Consider the following 21,625-nt stretch of genomic DNA (forward strand, 5'->3'; position numbering starts at 1 on the left):
CTGCAGTATAATACCCATTGTTAATATTTCATAATTTGAATTTATGGCAAATTAGTATAGGCAGTAAAACCCTTGCTAATGTAGGGCGACTCTATGGCTGTGCGGGATGTATATATACACAGCTACGTTCGATCTGAATTTTCCAGTGGCAGTCGAAACTTCCCGTCCTTTAACCTTGCAGAACATACTTAGTTATTATATATTTTTTTTCTCCTTCTGACTATCCATGAAATAATTGCCAAGGGGCGTTTAGCAGAAAATAATCTATTCATATTTCTATTATCTATAAGGTCCTTATGTAAATTTTACATAAAGGGGAGGGGGTCATAGTCGTCTAAAAAACTCTAAAAGTATTCTATACTAGTATTTCATTCGAACATTGTCCCTTAGAAGCGTAGAGATTCTGAGAAGTAGACGTAGCCACTCCCTAAAAAAGACCGGGTGTACAGGGGGTATCTGATTCCCTTTTCCCTATCACAACTCTAACTTCCCTCCCCTTACTCCCAATCCCCCCCTTCTACTCCCACTTTCCTCCTTCTGACTCCCAGACATAAACTGGTGGTCAATAACATTTACCCAGAATATCCTTAATTTTACTCCCCTTCTTCCCCCTGTTCCCGCCTCCTGACTCCCACTTCACTCTCCCTGACTCCCACTTCAAGTCTTGCCCCTCGTTCCCTTGTGCCCTTACCCATGCCTACCCCTCTTAAAATGAAATGTCAAGAATTAAACATCCAAAGAAAAATCCTCGATCATTCCGCTGTCCTTTAACGTATGAAGGGTCTAAATTTTAGCTTGAAAGCCTATAAGGCTATATATGATAGTAAGACTATTTCCTCGACCCCGGCTATTTCTCAGCTGAAAATCGTAAATAATTTGAAATTCTCTTGCACCTTAGACATGTAGTAAACATATCCCGCTGCCAACACACGTACACACGGGTCAATATGATCTGTACCGACTAAAGTTTAATTGCTTCTTAAAGGACAGTCTACCTGTTCTTATCAGATTTTTAAAATGAGACATATAGGATCATATTTCTGTCATATAAACATTTAGAGAGACTGATTCATTTTTCATTCTGTACGGCCCCTGTTTTTAAAGTAACCAAATACCTTTCAGTAAAATTATTTTAGACTGACATGTGAAACAGGCATACATTAAACTTAATAGTGATAGTGATATGGTTACAGAAAAGACTCGAGTTATTATGTGTATAAAAAGTCTTTAAAATTGTAATCCGGGAAACTTTTTTAAAAATATTTAAATAAGTTAATGCTATTTATCAATTCCGACAAGGCGCGGATCATTTCTGAAACATTCCAAGGACTAAATCGATAAATAGTATTTTTGTCATTGACTGGCTGTTTCTTAATATAATTATAAGCATAGCCTTGAATCCAATCAACCGTATCGTGTGAAAATATGGTATAATCAATCAGTAAATAACAGTGAGGAATACTGTCATAAATTATTTTTTTCAATAACAATTGCCAAAAGGCACATATTACTATTATTTATAATAGTTAAATCGATCCGGGGGACAGACGTACAATAATTGCTTGTCTCTGCCGCATTCACTTGTCTAAATTTACACTCTTCATCAGTTTCGCTTCACACGCACACGACGATGGCTGACTTCGGATTTTATGCTTTCGTTTTTCTTATAATTCAACTCATTTTATTGGAGGTATCAGAAAGTTGTATAACTAAAAATGATTCAATTAATATCAATCCCGAGGAAATGGTAGCTAGGTCTAAATATGTGTTATATGGAGAGGTAGTTAAAAAAATAACACCGGACCCAAGGACACCAAACATTGGTACTTCATATGGAGTGGAATTTATGATTAAATGTATTTACAAAGGAAACCCAAACACAGATGAGAAGTTAAAAAATAAAGAAACTGTAATTATTGCCGGCGCAGGTAAGAAATTAAAATCATGCATTATAATTAATGTGTTTGTACTAGTGCACGTGTGATTTTACAGTTCAATGCTAGACGTTCCCCTTTATTTGATTGCTAAACACCGAGTTAAAAGTCAGGGCTGATACCACACATAAATTAATATGTACATTTATATATGTTCAAAGTAAAAATAAATTTTGTTTGTGAATATGACCAGTCGTTTATGAAATTAGATACATGTAAAAGGGACATTAAATATGACATTTGTGAATTATGGTGACAATAATACCCTCGTGACATGCAAGTTTTGACTTATATCTTATCACTACTCATATTGTTACTGATAAACTTTAAACTGTACTTGATAAATTTTATCTCTTTTCTTTTATTATAACTTTATACACAAAAGTATCAGAAAATAACAAAACCAAACAATCTTTGCTTTGTGTAGAAAACGACAATTTTATTATAAAGCTTGAGCGACAGATGGCCCTGAAAATCAATAAGTCGCAATGTGCTCTTGAAATTCGTCATTCAAGCAAGAAATTTTAATTCATATTCATCTAAATCGACAGTTACATAAAAATGACTTTGACGCCTCGTATAATGAACGGCCGATCTCCCCAGTTCATTTGCATGAAATACGACATTTGGGAGACTAAGTGGCGGATGTAGTCAATTTCTGTAAGATTACAAAGGACAATTGAAATGCCAGTTTAGTAATGCAACATATATAGATATAATTTAGTTGGATGTATCATAAATCTAATAATATTTCATAGGAATGACCATTTACGACTATCATAACTATAATGTTCACATAGATCAATAAAACTTTATGACTTGTCTTAATCAATAGATAACTATTTGTCCCATGACTATATCTCTCAACATGTTGGCGTATATTATAACGTCCTATAAACGCTGATGTTGCATACTTATTGCACTTTATTACAATATTGTGTCGCCATAGTAACGAAATATTCATCTTCTTGTATAATGACTATGATGGAAAATGAAACTAATTTTTGGAATGTTCACAAAACTGTACATTATTATTTCTAGCATCTATTTATCATCCTTGTTACTTCAGAAGAAAGATCAGTCCATTGATTTACTAGTGTCACTCAGCGACCGATAAAGCATAACTTCATCAATTTCTCAAAACAAGAAACGAGTTTGCTGATCAATTTAGATATATACTAAGAGTATATATATATACATTCCATAGAATTGATGTAATTTGACATTTAATAGCGGTATTTTAATTGCCAGATATACTATGTAACTACTGGAGACCTACTTTTTTCATAAGAAATCGTGACTGACTCTGCGACTCCCAACAGAGATTAAAAACTGTTTATATAAATGCATTTTTATGCATCTGTATACACTTGTATTCAGTTGAATGGACCCGAAATTAGTAAAATACGTTTCGTCCTACCAAGTACACTACAGAGAAAGCATTTTGTTGTTTAATATTTTGGGGAAAAAAATCAGTTCTCTAATTTACGAATGTTATTCATCTGATGCTTGGGAAGAAATTTAAATAATGCAAAGAATGTCGATTTTTTTCAATTACAAACAAATTTTAAACGTAAAAGGTCAGAGAAGCTATCAAACAATACAGTCATAGCGGCGTGAAATATGACTATACAGACATGTGTGTGGTATTTGATTGCTACGGACACAGGACAACGCCCGTGTTGTAATATTAACACGTTTGTACTGCAGTTCTGCCAGGTATTGTCCACAGATAACAGAATAATATCTATTTTTCTGTGTTATGATAAGAGATAGTTATTAGTTGAATGAGAAACAGATGCATTTTGGCGTGCATTGCGTTTTTCCTTTGCCTTTAGGCACGACATGAATGATATCTTCTCCATTCTACAAATATCATGTAACTGCATAAAGATTTGAAGAAAAAGGAAGTTCATGATACATAGATAATCATCTTTACATCTGGAGCTGACAAAAATTATTGCTATTTGCAGAATGCATTGTCAGAAAATTAAGGTTTTAATTAACATACACGACTCTTCTACATGACTGCGATAGAACATAAGCCATAATTCGCGAAACTCATGCATGGACCCTAGATCAGCTGATTTTGAAGATTCAGTTTCAACCAACATTACATTTTGAAATAAACCTTTCCGGTAGACAACTCTCTGAGAAAAGTAGTAATTTAAGTGCAGAATATCATTCTGGTGTGTTCTTGTGCTTTTACTGGGTCATTTTGGTCGATTTTCAAACATATGTCCATCAAGGTTTACCATTGGTATTAGTTTTAACGTGTTTAAAAAAAATTTCATTCTTTTTCGTTAAAATTGATTTTACACTCTGGTCAAGGCTAACAATGTACAGGAGACAAGACTCAATGATTTGAACAATTAAATCGACGTGTTAAATCAAAGGACACATAATAAGTTTCGGTGTTTAATTGGGCTGCATGCTAATGAAAGATTGTGCATGTATGTTGTTTTTATTTGTCTTGCCTGCGACCATAGTCTCTGAAGCGAGACTAAGAGGTACAGTTCACGGCGTCGGCGTCGGCATAAAGTGTTTAGTATAAATAAGAAGATGTGGTATGAGTGCCAATGAGATAACTATGCATCCAAGTCACAATGTGTAAAAAGTAAACAATTATAGGCCAAAGCACGGCCCCAACACGGAGCCCCGGCTCACACCGAACAGCAAGCCACAAAGGGCCCCAAAAAGACTAGTGTAAATCAATTCAAACAGGAAAACCAACGGTCCAATCTATATAAGAACGAGAAACACCCACGAACCACACCAACAAACGACAACCACTGAACAACAGGTCCCTACCCAGGACAGGTGCACAAAAACGCAGCGGGTCCAAACACCTCAACAGGCGCCAACCCTCACCCCAACCCGAAACAGCGGCACAACACCATAACACAAAAAGACACACAACAAAATATCATTTGAAATGGCTCAACTCGACCAAAAAGACAATACACAAAAACAAGTAAATATACACTGAACGAATAAGTTTGATCTATGACATAATATAAATAAAAAAGATGTTTCAAGTCAAAAAGACAACTTTAACCTAGGACAAAATGATGTTAAATAAAGTAACGTACATAGGTAAATTTAAATATAATTATTTTGTTGATAGTACAGAAACATTTTTAACCGGATTTTCGAAAGAAAAATCGATTATTTACCAAATAAATTTGTTATTCACCGTACCAGTACAGAAGCGAAAATTTATTTCCGTCATACTAAATACTTGATAAACATTGAAAAACAGAAATGCATTACAAATTATGTCAACAGGTCAAATTAACACGAAAGAACGATTTGAGAGTACTCGCAGTTACCGAAAGCTAGTTGAAAGCCAAAAACAATTAATAATAAAAAATCATGCATCAGAGACTAAAATCAATTAAAACACATCCCAGGCAGGGATTTAGCGTTTCAACGTCATGGACAGTCAAAGAAGACATGACTTGTGCAATGCCAAAATAAAAGTAACGACAGGCAGTAGGATAGTTAGGATTTAACCTTATAATAAATATGTACGATGTTATGTATAGACAAAACAATTTCTAAATAGAACATAAACGTGGATGTGTATATATATGTCGTGTACATGTTATTACCTTTTATACTGCACTCGTTCTATTTGAGCAGTCAAAATGCGTTGACCGTATATTTCTATGTCATATACAGTCACTGACCTGATATCACTTTTCCTCATGAATATTTAAATAGAAATTGCCGAAATTATAATTAATTATTCATACGACCTATTCAACCTGTTCTTGTTTCCAATGTATACAACGACTCAAACTTATTTCTTTTGCAATTTTTAGAAAAAAAAACATATTTCACTTGTTAATATTTTTGGTTTGCAAACTATAAATCATTATGTTTTATGCTTATTGTTGATATTTTAGTTCATTCTCAAACAAATTCGTTCACCATCGACTGCGGGTTTCAACAGGTAATGTACATTTCATTGTTATGTATATTTCCCCGCCTGCATGATATGAGGCGTTTTTATAAAAGGGGGAAGTTTCCCAATATTTAAATCAAATAATAACATTAACACATTAAACAACAATTGAAAATGTTTTTTTTAGATTGCAGTATAAAGACAATAATAGTGCATTGACTTGACATATCAACGATATAAGGATTCGACCCGAAACGGGGGAAAAAGCTCGGCAGAGCCTCGCATTTCCCCGTTTCTAAGCCTCATCCTTATATCGTTGATATGTCAAGTCAATGCACTATTATTGTCTATGTACAAGCCATTCACACTCACAAAAAACCCGTACACGCAATCACCTGTACGATGCAATCATACAAGTTATTACCTGTACAAACATTGTACAAGCAATCACTTGTACAATTTCCGTTGAGGAAATGATAACAAGTTGTACAACTCACTATCTTTGAGTTATATAAGTTTTTAGGTTTGTTACTATTTTACACCTTCGTAGTAGTAGTTGAGTTTTGCTTGCTTATATTTGGTGAATAGGCGCAAATATAAGTGTCAGTAGGGAAAATTTACACACACACCTCATCTCATTCTATACCTCAAACCATTATATTAGTACTAGCTAACCGAGTGCTTACCTTGTCTATTGTACAGCAATGGTGAAACTGTCTATAGCAAACGCTTTACGGATTTCAAGAGTTATCTCCTGAAGTAATATAGAAAATCTTGAAGGAACTAAACTGGTATTTTAATGACTGTTCACACTAAGGTCATTTATCAGGACATCCCATATTGTCAATTGCAACTGCATCAGATTAATGGGAGACTTTATATGATACTTCTGGTGTCGTTTATAGTGATTAAACAAAATTCTAAACGTTATGAGATAAAGAGATGTGGTATGATATGGAATTTATAAATGTGAAAATATCCATCAAACTACTTTGGATGGTTGGTCGATCACAAACATCATTCTTTGTACAGATTCCTGTCCCGAGCCAGAAGCCTGTTTTCAAAAGCTTGGTTGTCGTTGTTTATCTGTCGTAGTTGTTTGTGTAAAAGGTTAAATAAAAGCTTTATATGATGATGACAATTTTCTTTTGAGTTGTTGATATCCCGGGCTTCTTTTTTTTTTTACTTGCTATTCGGTATGGGTCGTTTAACTCATTGTAGAAGGCCTAACCTCCTTGTTTTAATAAAGAATATAGTACATGTAGTTGCATTTGATGACCTCACCAGAAGGTGTCGGTATCGACTAAAAATGTGGGGAATTTTTTAATTTAGTTACTGGATCTTTCTCACCTGTAACATCATATTTTCATCAGACACCATTTATAGTAAATCAATAGGTTGTCATAAAGAAACATGAACGCCATATTGTGTTGTTGATGATGGCTTGCAAAGTCATTCAGTGATGATTCAATTATTGATTAATTAATACCAACATTCTATTACTCTGCTCCAGTTGATTATTGATTACATTACGGTGTTGTAGTTCACACGTCGTGTCGATTAATACATGTAATATAGATGGGCTAAATATTTGCACGTGGCCTTTAAAAACAGACTCGGTTAGGTGGGATGTTTCTGTATACGGACATGGATACTATACTGCACATTGCTGAAGTAAACATAAATAAATAAATAAATAAATAAATAAATAATCATACAAATCTTGGTGCCAACTTCAAAAATGTAATACAATTAAACCAAATGTCAAAATTAAGATAAAGATTTTGGACTGAATACTTTGAAAATAAAGTTAACGTAAAACTCTGTTTGTCGATTTAAATAAAACTATCGAGGCTCATAAATTATTCAAAAGCAGCATCACAAAATTAAAGGCGCTTTTGGACGCACTGATAGATCTCTTTTTCCCTAATTTTCATATACCAAATCTAAAACTCAGATGAAGAACATTTGATGGACAATAGATTCAAATTAAGCATGAATAAAATACTTCACGTACAGGGGTTCAGCTGGCAACCTGTTATCCAGTGTTTATGTTGTTATCCAGTGTTTATATTGTTGTTATCCGCCTTATTTGTATTTATTTCATGAATAAAATACTTCACGTATAGGGGTTCAACTGGCAACCTGTTATCCAGTGTTTATGCTGTTATCCAGTGTTTATATTGTTGTTATCCGCCTTATTTGTATTTATTTCCTGAATAAAATACTTCACGAATAGGGGTTCAGCTGGCAATCTGTTATCCAGTGTTTATGTTGTTATCCAGTGTTTATGCTGTTATCCAGTGTTTATATTGTTGTTATCCGCCTTATTTGTATTTATTTCATAGATGCAGTATACATCAGCTCGTTTGTTTTCTCTTTTGAATTGTTCCACATTTTGTCATACCGGGACCTTTTATAGCCTACTTTATCGTTTGGGTTTTGCTCATTGCTGAAGGCCATATACGATGACCTGTAAATGATAAAATCTTTGTCCTTGCCAATCACATCATACCAAATCTCCTTTATATTTAGTTGGATTAAAATCTCATTTAACTATCATTTTTGAACAATTACTGATTAGTACAGTCAGGCACTCTGAATAATGTTTATTTGAAAATTTGGTACCGGCAATATCCAATTTCCGAGAATGAAAACTTGTTCTTTACAGAAGAACTAGAAGCAATTGAACGAAGACCGTCAACTGCAAATATCTTTTAAATTATACCTTCGAATATTTAAAAGTACTGAAAATGGCAAATTCTTTATGTTCATAAATTATTGTTGAGATACTTCAAAACATCACTCAAAACGCTTTCGTTTTTGCCTTTGAATATGAAAACGAATGACTAGAAGATCAGTACATTTTGGTTTGTATTACTGATACAAGTATACAAGTATATACCCAACTCAATAAAGATATATTATGTCGCCAAACTTTAACACACTAGAAAAATATATTTTTCAGGTATCGTGAGACCAAACTGTTATTCATTTGAAGTAAAACCAAAAGAAGATGTCACCAATTATGTTGTTTTTCTCCAAGATGATGGAAACCATTTAGTGCCATCGTATGGTGCACCTGATAATATCGCATACCAAGATCTTTATGAATTGATTCTTGTTTGTGATCTGGATCCTGTTGGACCAAGTGGTTAGTATTTTTGTCTTATATGTGTCCGTCCGTCCGATCTTGTTAGCGCTCTCACGTTTACAATTCTGGTCAGATTTTAATGAAACTTATATCATAGGTTTATATCAGCAATGTCTTGGACGAGTTCAAAAATCAGTGCCAATCAATTATTTAAAAAAAAAGTTACCCCTTTGAAACAGTAATTATATGGAAAATTGCCATCGTTAGCGCTCTCATTTGTACAATTCTTGCCAGATTTTTATGAAACTTATTTCATAGGTTTATATCAGCAATGTCTTGGACGAGCTCGAAAATCAGTGCTGATTAATTATTTTTTAAATTATGCCCCTTGGAAACATTATTTATATGGAAAATTGCATCGTTAGGGGACGACCATTTGATATTCTGGGGGGGGGGGGGGGGGGGGGGCAGGAGGATTTGTTTAGGATGGGTTATTTATTTTTGAGGACCAAAAGGACAGATTATTTATTTTCTGCACTGTTGAAGCATGATTTTTCATTTTCATTAAAACAAGGGACTGATTATCTATTTTCACAATTATATTTATAATATTTGAAAACATACAATTTTTAAATTCTTAAATAAATAACATACCGTAGTCAATTAAGTCAATCAGAATTAATCATCATCCTCTGGAAGTTAATCTTCTGAATTGCAAACTGCATATATTGCATACGTACAAGGTATTAAAGCTGGGCTGTAACTAGCCTCTTTTAAAAGTTGTCAAACATTTTTGCAGAGCGGAGCGAGGCGAAAAAAAAATCAGCGAAGAGTCTGGGGTTCGCTGAAGGCCCCAAGAAGCTATAGAAAAAATCGCGCAAAATCATGCATTATGCGCGTTTCCCAGACCCTTTCTTAATCTGAAACGCAAGTTCTGTTTTAATTTTTTGACAATATTCTGGTCTCAAAGCAAAATATATAGATTCAGTGTAAGACTTTTAGTTTTTAGAGACAACATCAAAAGACCAATATGTAGGACAAAGCAAAAAATGTTTCAGTTTGCAGAAAAACCTTTTATACCTGTCAATTATGTTTTTTTTTCAAATTAAGTTAAGAGGGGGTTGATTATCATTGATATAACTATGTCAAGTCAGTTTTTATAACACATTTCAATTACAACTTGATGTAGTTCCTAATTGGGATACAATTTAAAGTTGTCTGTTATAGACAAAATTTAAAGGTCCTTAAATATAATAAAACTCAAGTTTAAAACATAATTACTAAATTACAAATAGAATGCAACACTAAGAGAATAGTCATAAAGAAGGGCAATCAATGAACAAAAGACAAACCCGGGAACAGATAAAACACAAAACGACACACATTATAGACAATCAACACTGAAAAATAAAAATAAATGAGAAATATGGATCTCAAAAAACAGAGGCTACGTCAGAGGGTGAACAGAACTTGCTTCTTGCAAGACACTTGCCGTGAAAACAATTTGATATGAAGACAAGCTTTTGTTTTGAAATTTCCAACATGAGACATTTGCCTCAATGTAGTTACGGCCCTGTAATAAAAGTGAGGTAAATGTTCACGAGACAATATACCTCAAGTGAAATGAAACCAATTTTCAAACATTTCAAATACATTAATATTTATATTATTAAAAGATTTTGGAAGTTTTTCCCGGCGAAAAAAATATGAACAAGACGAATTTTGGAAGAATCTGGTGCCATCTCATACTTCAGAATAGCATTTATAAAATGGCTTAAAAGACCTACCAAGTTATTTTCAATACATTTTAAGTCAGGTTATTTATTTTCAAACTACCACAGAACAAACCATTCATTTTTGTTATTATCAAGGCTGATATTATTGCGTACTGTTGTACGTTTGTTTTTTCTACATTGGCTAAAGGTATAGGGGGAGGGTTGAGATCTCAAAAAACATGTTTAACCCCGCCGCATTTTTGCGCCTGTCCCAAGTCAGGAGCCTCTGGCATTTGTTAGTCTTGTATCATTTTTAATTTTAGTTTCTTGTGTATAATTTGGAGTTTAGTATGACGTTCATTATCACTGAACTAGTATACATAATTGTTTAGGGGCCAGATGAAGGACGCCTCCGGGTGCGGGAGTTTCTCGCTGCATTGAAGACCCATTGGTGGCCTTCGACTGTTGTCTGCTCTATGGTCGGGTTGTTGTCTCTTTGACACATTCTCCATTTCCAGTCTCAATTTAATGAGTTATTTATTTTCAAAATCCTCCTTGGAATTATTGATTATATGAATAATTGCATTGTAAGCGCTCTCATTTGTTCAGTTCTTGCTAGAATTTTATGAAACTTATATCATAGGTTTGTTTATATCAGAAATGTCTTTGACACTTTCGAAAATTAGTTCTGATAAAATATTTTTAACGAGTTATGCCCCTTGGAAATATGAATTATAATGGAAATCACATTGCATTTGCTCTAAAGCTTTTATTTCTCTTAAGATATTAATTAACAGATCTGAAGAACAAAAAAAGTGCATTTTTTAGTTATTGCCCTTGTACCTTGGATAGATAAAAGATGTGCAACGCAGGGGAGACAATTACCATTAATGTCAATCTATTATTGCCTCTTAAAAGAACCATCATCCAATGTATATGCCAATAATCTTCTATACTACTCAGCTATTCTGTCAACTGTCAACTGTCTAGGTCTACAGACACACCCTGTTGGCTATGTGTCACAAATGTAGTAAGGGGAAGTACATTAGAATATTTTTTTTTGGAGGGGGCGGGGGTGAGGTTTGTCAAAATATTTCACAGATGGAGATGATACAGATAAGATAAGATATTTTTTATTCCAATTAAAGGGCCTATGAAGAGCAAAGTAAATTTATTACAAGGATTTTAATAATTGACACAATAATTTAGATATTTATATGTTAATATGAATTATTTTAATAATTTCAATTCTAAGATTTTAAACCAAAGCCATACCAGAGCCATAAGCATATAAGTCAAAAAGCATAACAGTTTTAAATTCAATTCTCCTTTGTTAGAGAGAACTATTTAACCTTTACACATACTGATGATTGAAAAATTCTCACAAAATTGAGATTGAGTAATCATAAATTAAGAATTGAAACTGGCAGTCACATGAATGCAGGTTCAACTCTTCAGGTAAATTGGAATATATTCCAAGATATGAAAGACTTTGTAATTATTGCACTTTGAATGTGATTGAGGATGAGCTCCATTTTGTATTGGAATGTCCTTTATATGCAGCATCAAGAAAAGTTTTACTAGATAGTCTATTTATTAAATATCCAAAGGAGAAGGTTCACGAAGGATTAAAATTGGCCCTAAATTTTTGATGTTTTTTTAAATTGGGTTAAAAAATTACAAATTTCCCATAGAAATACTTATGATAATACTATTAAGACAAAAATATATTTTTTTGGCACCTTCCTTTAAAATTTATTAAGTTATGACCCCTTAAATAAACATTATTTGTATTTAAAGGTCAATTTTGGTAAATTTTTTCCATAATTTTAATTGTTTTTGGCATAATTAATCCAGGCCGCCATCCACGATCCAAAAAGTTTTTATATTGATGAATCCTATATCAAAATTGGAATCTTTCGGTTACAAAACATTTTGGATCGTAGGTGGCGGCCAAGGTTTTTCTAAAGCTTTTAGGTCTGCAATTTTGCCCAAAATCATCATATTTTGACAAAATGTCCTAAATGACTATTACTTTTTAGAATATTATGTACTTTTATTTAGCATAAAGGCTTTTGAAATAGACCCAATTACGAACTATTTTGTGACCTTTTTGGTGTTTTATGATAAAGTTGATATTTTAGGCCATTTTGAGCCATAAGTGAACCTTGTCCTTTGAGGATACTAAACTTAGAGAATTTATTCATTTGGATTATGTCAAATAACAACAAAAGTTTTATAACATCTTTATGCAAATACCTGAACATAAGTTTTGAAACTAGAAAACTAAAAATTGGAAAATAAATTTACCAAGTTGACACATGTACACCTAAAGGAGCAACCATTTAACTTCAAAGGGGGGGGGGGGTGTTATGGTTTTTTTGTCTGAGTCAGAAAATTTTTTTTGCAAACATTTTTTTTTAGTTTTTTTTCAACGCTATCAATCAAATTATTTTTTTCAAAATTAAACACATAGTGGTGTACTGATTGATATGATGTGCTGGGTAAAGCATGGTTTATTTTATAGTTGGATTGGGCTTTGAACAAGCTTTCATTAAGTACAACTATATACCGTCTTAGATTAGTATTATGTGTCTTTTGTTAAGTATCAATCTGATGACAGTCAAACAGTGGCCTTCATTTCCAACTTATTTTTACAGTCTGCATTGTATTGTTACACGACTGTCCAAGGGGAGGGTAGAGGTTGAGCACTCAAAACCCTTGCTGGTTACCTCTGTCTCAGTGTATATGGCTCTTCCAAACCAGGAAAGAGCCTGTAATCAATAGGTTTTCATTGGTTGTTGACTTGCTGTCTGCTATATTTGTCTTTTGTTTATTGTTGAAGCATAATCAGTTTTCTCTTTAAATTTTTTTTTACAATTCTCATCCTGGGATCTTTTACAGCAAACTGTAATTGTATCATTGCTCATTGTTGAAGCTTGTTTAGTGACATGTAGTTAATCACAGCTTTGTCCTTTGGTCCTTTGGTCTTTTGTGAATAGTTGTATGTCTTGAATTATTTCTCATATCCTTTCTTATGTCAGCTAATGATTAGCCTTCTTTTAATACTGGAGCATGCTATATTGTTTATTTCATACTATAGGTGGAGCACTAAAAGATGATTGTCCTAGAAGTGAACCACCAGATTGTGTAAGATACAAATTCCCAACTACCCCTAAGCCTGTAACAGTTGAAGTGGAAAAACCACAGCTACTAACTACACCAGGTAAGACACTTTTTTTAGGTATATCATAAAAGTTTGAAAAACAAATTAATAGAATTCAGAATGGAACGGTGAATGTGTCAAAGATACAATAACCTGACCAAAGAGCAGAAAACAGCCCAAAACATTCTTTCGGAGAAACTTTTTAAAAATAATATTAAATATATTGAAATAAAGCTAAATTGTAAGAAAAATATATATCAGAGTTCCAATTCCGGTGCCTTCTGTGATCTTTGCTATCATATGTGCAACTCATCATTTGCTGGTGAAGGTGCATCAGGATATATGAAGGTCATCGAGGTATAAGAATGACAGAATTTTTTTAATAATTAGCCAAAATGTATATAGCCTATTTTGTCTTAATATAATATAAGTTATAGTTCACTGAATGTTTTTTCAAGATACAGGTTTTGAAAAATGGACACATGTGGTAAGGCTTGTACAAAATAAAAATCATTATTATCCTGATGAATAGAAGGAAAACTGAATTCCTTTATAAAATTAAATTATCTGAGTTATTGCCCCTTTTTGATTGAGTTCATATTTTTTTCAATCAACCAAAACAAATCTGTATTTGTAAAAACAATCCTCATAATAAGATGAAATCACACAATTTTCAAACATCTTACAAATAAATTGCAAAATGCCTAACATCCTCATGTCTCATTAAAAATCAACACTGATTACATTCTGATTTTACTATCTAAGATACCAGTTTTCAGAATCTGAGCACCACATCTCTTTCAAACATGTTGAAGTTACTTCCATCACCCATGGAAAGGAATGATTTAAATTACATTAAATATTCATATTTTTCATAAAACAATCATCAGGGATTTTTTTTACTGTATATGCATATTAGTTTGAAGTAAACTATTTTCTTTTGTTATTAACTCTGTGGATACTACACTATCATTTGTGTTGTTCATTACACAGGAAATTTGAAGTAAGCAATTTTCTTTTGATATTAACTCCATGGATACTATTAGCTATCATGTGTGTTGTGGAAATGAACAAGGATATTCTTATCTTTTCAGCACCGGAACCAGAACCCAAACCTAAACCAGAACCAAAAGAGCCTGTTAAAGGGGACACAAAAGGCCAAGAGACAAACGATGGAGGTGGAGGAAAAAATGGCACAGCTGCTATCCCTAAACTTACAGTTTTTAGTATATTTCTAGGTTTACTAAGTGCTTTATATGTGTCTTAAACTGGACATTCCATATGGTCTGAAGGCTTAATCAAATAATAATCAAATAATTTATTTAAATTTTTGTAAGGCTGGTTGTACCAGCTGTAAATATTCTGAAACGACTCTCTAGATAGTGTATGACCTAATATGCAAAAGAATGCAGATGTCATGTTTCATTTCTTCAACGACATTTTTCTGGAAAATATTGATTCTGATATATGGGATTAATTTTATGCAACATGTTGAACAAATATATAAATTAGAGTATGAAAATAATGCAAAACAAAAGTATGGGTCATGGAAGAGCTTGCATGGAAACAGGAATCAGAAATGTTCAAATCTACAAGTAATGATAGCCTTATTGTCTGGAAACCATGGATTGTGACTCAGTTTGAGATTCTTTAGAAAATTTCACAAGTCACCTGCTGACGTCATTTGAGTGTCCTATTTGTTGTGAAAGAACACAATTTTAAAATATTTTTTATTTTTGAAATTCTGTTTGTGAATTTAAATTTTAGCCACCATTATTTGATATATGATGTAAAAAAAAAAACACACGTCTGGGCTCTCAGTCATAACACTTTACTCAATACTCAGAGTACAAAAATTTGTGCTCGAAACACCAAATCCAGTGTTTTGATTGGTTGATTTCTGAGTCTGTGTATGATAATCGTGCTTGAAAGTTTTATGACCGTAAGCCCTGATGTTAGACCAATAGTTGTTTGTGTTTTGATCAATTTGAATCTAAGATTATTGAAAAATAGTAAAAGAGATTCTGTTTAAAAAAAAGTAAACCTCCCGTCAAGTTTGTATCTAAAGGGAAAATGACCCTCCATTAGAACATACAAAGGACATCAAATCCAATTGATGTGGCTTAAAAGTATGAGTTGATGCATTCCGTAGAGCTTCCATTATAGGTAGTTCTGTAGGAAAAGATGTAAATTTATTATATATTTTATCTGAATTAATACTTATATCAATTCCCTAATAAAAAAAGTTCGTTTTTGGAATCACACAATTTCTACGAACAATCCAATCGAAACATGTGATAGACACCTGTAGTTTATAGATACTATAGTATATAAATTACCCTAGAGCCACTGCTGCAGATTGTGAATAAATTGAAGTATTTTCCATTTTTGAAATTTTCATATTGCATAATCTACAATTTATTTCACAAATTACTCGCTTAAAGATAAAAGTGGGAGTGAATATTTTGTCTATATGAAGCATTCTATGAATGTGAATTAGTTTATTTTTCATCTTTTTTTAATTTATATTGCTAGATTAAAACATCATTAAGCATAACTTTTAAACAGCAAACTGTTGCAAGAATGTTATATTACAAACATAGGTTAGACAAGAGTAGAAAGTGCTTATTACAAGTGTTAGATTTTTACATTGATATATTTGTTGTAAAAAGGTTGTTTTAATCATTTTAATGAGATATGAAACAAGTTTTTATGACTGTTGAGTGAATCAACCTTTATCTTTACCACTTTTATGATTGAAATTGATCAACTCAATTATTAAATTTGAATTTAAGCAAAATATTTAGGAGTATGATTTAGTATTCTCCTTGTTTTGGTAACTTCGACTGCAATATTTAAAAAAAAATATCTACCTCAGTTTGGAGAAAGATTGCAGTGAAAATTGATACCTAGTGTATCTTAATGAAACTGAAAATCTAACCAATTTTCTTAGTATCCTTGATATAAGTATAATATACTCTTAACGTTTATAATAATCAAGACTTTACAGTGACAATGTGCCAATATTCGTTGTCTAACATACTTATACATGTACATCTTATATATGCGCAGCTATATGACTCTGTTGTTCAAGGGTATGCAATATTTAATTACATTAATACTCTTATTTACTAATATTTGCAGCAAAGATTGTTTCTTGATGTAAAACATCCATTTTGTTTATTTATGACCTTCAGGTACTTAGTATTTTTGCTTCTATTGGCTCATTTTAATAGTATGATACATAACCAACTTCTGTGGTAATAAGTGTATTTATGTATACTTAAAATATGTAACTATTATTTGTATGTGTTCCAGACGATTTTATTTTGGTTACTGGTAATTAGATTTACCCATCCTACATAATGATGAGTAGATGAATACCGGTAATTATAAGATGTTTTTAGCATGATTAGTCTTCCAACACATTTGTTTATAGAAATATAAAAATAGCAGTGGTAGATTCAGGATTTCAAGTTAGAGGAAGTAAAACACTATATTCTAAGAATACTGTCAACAGTGTAAGTGAGGTGTGAATTTTGCTAAAAAATTATACCCCTCCTCCTTTTTTTAATCTAAAAATCTTAGGTTTAAAATATTTTTATGCAAAATTTAAGGAGATGACTTTGGGGGTTGGTTAACTCTGAAAGAATTGATATTATTCACTTAGTTCTTGCATGCTGATAGCTTATATGACTGTTTTTCATTTTTATCATTTATGATTCCCTTTTCATTTGCATTCCATGATAACTTTTTTTTTTGTAAATAATTAGTTTATAATGGCACACTCAGGATTACTGGTATACAAATTGCTTTGCTTACAGTTAAATTTATGAGTTTAATTGGTCCTCTGTGAATCCCAATTAAACACTTGAATTGGTTACAATAGAATGAGAAGTAAAATGGAGCAGGCAGTATTGCCCATTTTTTTTATGCATTTACACACATACAAATAAGATCAGTGGTAGAAAAAAAACGAACTGTTCAATCATAAGTTTTAGGATACTGATTTCGACAAAGAAAACAAATTCTTTATGAAACAAACAAACATTACTTGTGGCTGTATCTACTTATAGGGTGCTTATAAATGTGGTCATTGTACAAGCACCAATATCTAAGTATTGTTCTAAAAAGTAAATTCTGTTTTACCTCAAGCATTCCATCAAATTTAAGTAAACAAAAATTGGCACTGAGACATATAATTCATAAGTTTAACACTGAAAGCAAGAAAGAGAAAATTCTCTAATTGAATTGTTTATTTTAGACTAGCACTTGTACCCAATAATCAATAATATAATTTTTTAGTATTATTTTAGAATAAATAGCTGTTTAAAACTGCAGTGTGTTTAAATCTAGTGAAAACTCATTCGGAATTTCTTCATTAATGGTCTTGTGTACATATAAGAATGTAAAATTGAATTTTCATTATGAATGATTGTATCAGGTACGTGTATATTACCGGTACAATGTATTTGTAATCATTCTTTATTAGTGTGATCCAAGAGAGACAACCCAAAATAAAAATATAGTAAATTTTATAATGTTTTACAATTTCTGTTGCAGTATTTATTTATAAGCTTAACCTGGGACATAATTATAATAGTCCCAGGCTTAATTGAAAAAAAAATGTCAATAAATACTTGCTATTTTAACTTTCAGATTCTCTTTTTCTTAATGAACAGTTTTGATTTATTATGTTTTCTCTGCCTTAGATGTTTTTTCAGCTAATTTTTTCATCATCTTTTTATCTTAATTCATATTTATTCTATTGACAAATTTTAATATTATAAGTTATCATTCATCTTATCAGTAACCTAGGAGAAATAAATCCCAGATTAAAGTATTTAAATGTTTGTATATTAGTTTAGAAATATATCTCCTAACATAACCCAGTTTATTGTGGCATGACATGTATGGGACTTTCAACATTTTAGAAATGGAAAAGAAGAAAATAAATACTTCAATTCTGGTCCTTGCCCTCTTTTTGAATTAAAATGTGTTTATGAATATTGTGTGTGCCATCCTTCGTACATAGTCATGTTTTTTTTTAATCAGTGGAGTCACAGTGGGGCTTATGTCCTTCTGACTCTTTGTGGTTGTTTGAACATTATTTAACCCACCTGACGTGTATAGTCCTTTTACTACAGTGAATATAGTACAAAATGTATATATTAGGTGGATTAAGGAAGGTCTATTCCAAAACCCTTGGGTTGATTTTTTTAACAACTAAAAACCTTCAATGTATAGTTCGGGATATTTCAGTGTGGATTTAAAATTTGATTAAAAAGAAAACAATTTAGGAAAAAATTCTTATACAGTAGTCGTTGAAATAAATTTCATGAAAATACATGGATACATCTACATTATCTGTAAATAGAGAAACATGTTATAATGTAGGTGGACACAGTGTATGATCCTTTGACAACAATGACGTTAGGAGAATATTTAGATATAGTGCCTTCTATGTTGTATAGTTTTGTTGTAATATTTAACTGATATAAATCCAGGGTACACTTGTATTAAAATGTGTCAAATATGTGTGTACACTGCCAATCATCTGTTTGTAAGATGCATCATAGTGCTCTGCTTTGAATGTGTGTGGAAACTTTGTCTAATTTCTCCATGCCAAAAAGAGATTGACATTTATGATATATGCATATATGGTTTCACCAATTTTAATTTGATGTGCAATGTATATGAAAAGAAATATTTTTAAATGATCAAGATAACACTTTTTTATTCATACGAAAAAATCTGTTTTATAAAAGATAAGTAGGTATTATAATGTTAATACAGAAAAATCATTTTTAAATGGAAAAATACCCAATATTTTTATTTAGGAGTTCGAATTCATAATTAACTTTTATCTATAAAATATTTTTTTTAATGGACTTAAAAAACTTGACGATAGGTCTGCTTGAATCTTCATGTAGTATTACTTGAAAAGGTCCAAACTTCTGGATGAGTTTATGGATAAGAATTCAGTAATGTCTATCTTTGTATAGAATTTCAAGTATACAAGAACCAAAATGTCAAAGATTTGTTTACAAATTGATTGTGAGGACTTGATATTAAAATGAAAGTCCAAATAATATTCAGATCAAGTTTCATTTAATAACACCGTTTATTCAAAAGATGAAAACACTTTGAATTTGAGAACAAAAAATCATATTGTAAAAAGACATCTTAAACAGTTTACTGGGATTAAGTCAGCTAGCCTCTTTAGTAAGCTAAATGCATGCATAAGATCAATCAGATCTATTATTTCAAATTCAAAACTTTTTAGAAACTTTTTAATAAATATACTTTTTTATGTAGCAGATTTATGTTTATTCATACATTTAAAGAAGAAGGAAGTAAACTGAAATGTATACCCAGCAATGATCATATTAATGTTTATTTTTAAACATTTCTGTGTTTCTCATATATTCAGAACATTAATTTAAACTGCTTGATATTTTTTACAATGATGACATTGTTAATAATAAAGTAAGTTGTGCTCCATGAAGGAATCTGATATTGATGATAAGAAGAAACGTGGATATTTTATAACCATGGTTTCTCTAAAAGAAACTTTCTTTTGATATGCAATTAAACAAACATGATTTATATTTATTTAATGTATGTATTTAAAATTTCAAGCATTACAAGTATGCACACAAAGAGTATTTTTTAGAGATGTTTCACTTTCTGTGATATTCTTAACAGGTGTGTCATAAAAAAAAAAGGTTTATGAAAAAAAGGCTACACAAAAGGGTTTATTTTAAATCTCCTTATATTGTATTTTGGATATAATGAAATAAAATATGGGGCTATTTTTGTAAGATTTGAACAAATAGTTAAATTTGGTCCTTTTTTCAGTTTTTTCATGTATATAAACAGGGTAAAACATTTCAATCATACAGAGTCTGTTGCACTATTGTACAAAATAATCAAGATAATACAAAAGGGGCACTTTTGGAATCCTTTATTTTCTATTAAAGTTTTTGCCCAAATTATACAGCCCCTTATTATGATCCTGTACTTATAAGAACATTGAAATATTACCTTATTTGAAACTCATTTGTACAAAGTTGCTTATATTAGATTTTAATATCTGAAATCAATTGAATAACAGCTGGGATTTTTGTCTAACATCTGTTGCTGTCTGTCTGATTTTCATATAGACCAGTACAAACATACTGAAATCTAATAATCATAATCAATTCTAAAATTAATATGTTTGAAAAAACTTTACAAATAGAAATTAGAGCTGTTACATAATATAGCAAGCAACTGTGCAATAAGATTATCATTAAACCATTGATAATTAGTGTGCAACTGTGTATCTTATATATATATGTGTATAATTGATTTATGTTATGTTCAGCTCAATTTGTATTTTTTGAATTTAATATACAAATATTAATAAAAAGATTGAAGTTGTATGCTTAATGGTTTTGATGTTTTTCTTTTATATAATTTGCAAAACATCCAATTCCAATTATTACCTTGCCTGCTGGAAAAGACTTGTATGACATGTTTCCATGACTTGGCCCCTGTAAAGACAAAAATAAGAAGATGTGGTATAATGATTGCCAATTAGACAACTCTCCACCAGAGACCAAATGACATAGTTGTTAACAACTATAGGTCACCGTACGGGCTTCAACAATGAGCAAAACCCATACCACATAGTTAGCTATAACAGCCCCCAAAATTACAAATGTAAAACAATTCAAATGAGAAAGGTACACATTTTCGTCAATTGCTAATTCAACTACATGTCAAATATGGGCCAACTTGGTAAGGATAATCTATTGATGC

The 21,625-nt window shown here is 31.6% G+C and overlaps 2 protein-coding genes across 3 annotated transcripts in view; one reads left to right on the forward strand and one right to left on the reverse strand.

Moving 5' to 3' along the window:
* Positions 1–7,299, reverse strand: part of LOC127719798 (uncharacterized) — a 67,140-nt gene extending 59,841 nt beyond the window's left edge. Inside the window, exon 1 of one of the 2 annotated variants that reach the window (XM_052226079.1) lies at positions 7,195–7,299. In XM_052226079.1, coding sequence (XP_052082039.1) covers positions 7,195–7,224 — 30 coding nt within the window. In that variant the 5' untranslated portion in view covers positions 7,225–7,299. Of the gene's footprint in view, positions 1–6,530; positions 6,805–7,194 lie in introns of those variants that run through there. The other variant, XM_052226100.1, reaches the window with a different exon arrangement.
* LOC127719823 (uncharacterized) lies at positions 1,154–21,253 on the forward strand. Its single transcript, XM_052226137.1, has 4 exons — positions 1,154–1,928; positions 8,813–8,998; positions 13,757–13,879; positions 14,914–21,253. The coding sequence occupies exons 1-4, from the start codon at positions 1,631–1,633 to the stop codon at positions 15,084–15,086; spliced, it is 780 nt and encodes a 259-aa protein (XP_052082097.1). The 5' UTR covers positions 1,154–1,630; the 3' UTR covers positions 15,087–21,253.
* Positions 21,254–21,625: the final 372 nt, after the last annotated feature.

The sequence above is a fragment of the Mytilus californianus genome, unplaced genomic scaffold (assembly GCF_021869535.1).
Source record: "Mytilus californianus isolate M0D057914Y unplaced genomic scaffold, xbMytCali1.0.p SCAF_1, whole genome shotgun sequence".
NCBI lineage: Eukaryota > Metazoa > Mollusca > Bivalvia > Mytilida > Mytilidae > Mytilus > Mytilus californianus.

What these genes read in the sequence shown, in the direction of transcription:
- LOC127719823 (XM_052226137.1), top strand. Translation starts at nt 1,631, where the DNA reads ATGGCTGACTTCGGATTTTATGCTTTCGTTTTTCTTATAATTCAACTC. An exon ending in TGTAATTATTGCCGGCGCAG is followed by an intron (nt 1,929 to 8,812) that starts GTAAGAAATTAA and finishes TATATTTTTCAG; the next exon opens with GTATCGTGAGACCAAACTGT. An exon ending in ACAGCTACTAACTACACCAG is followed by an intron (nt 13,880 to 14,913) that starts GTAAGACACTTT and finishes TTATCTTTTCAG; the next exon opens with CACCGGAACCAGAACCCAAA.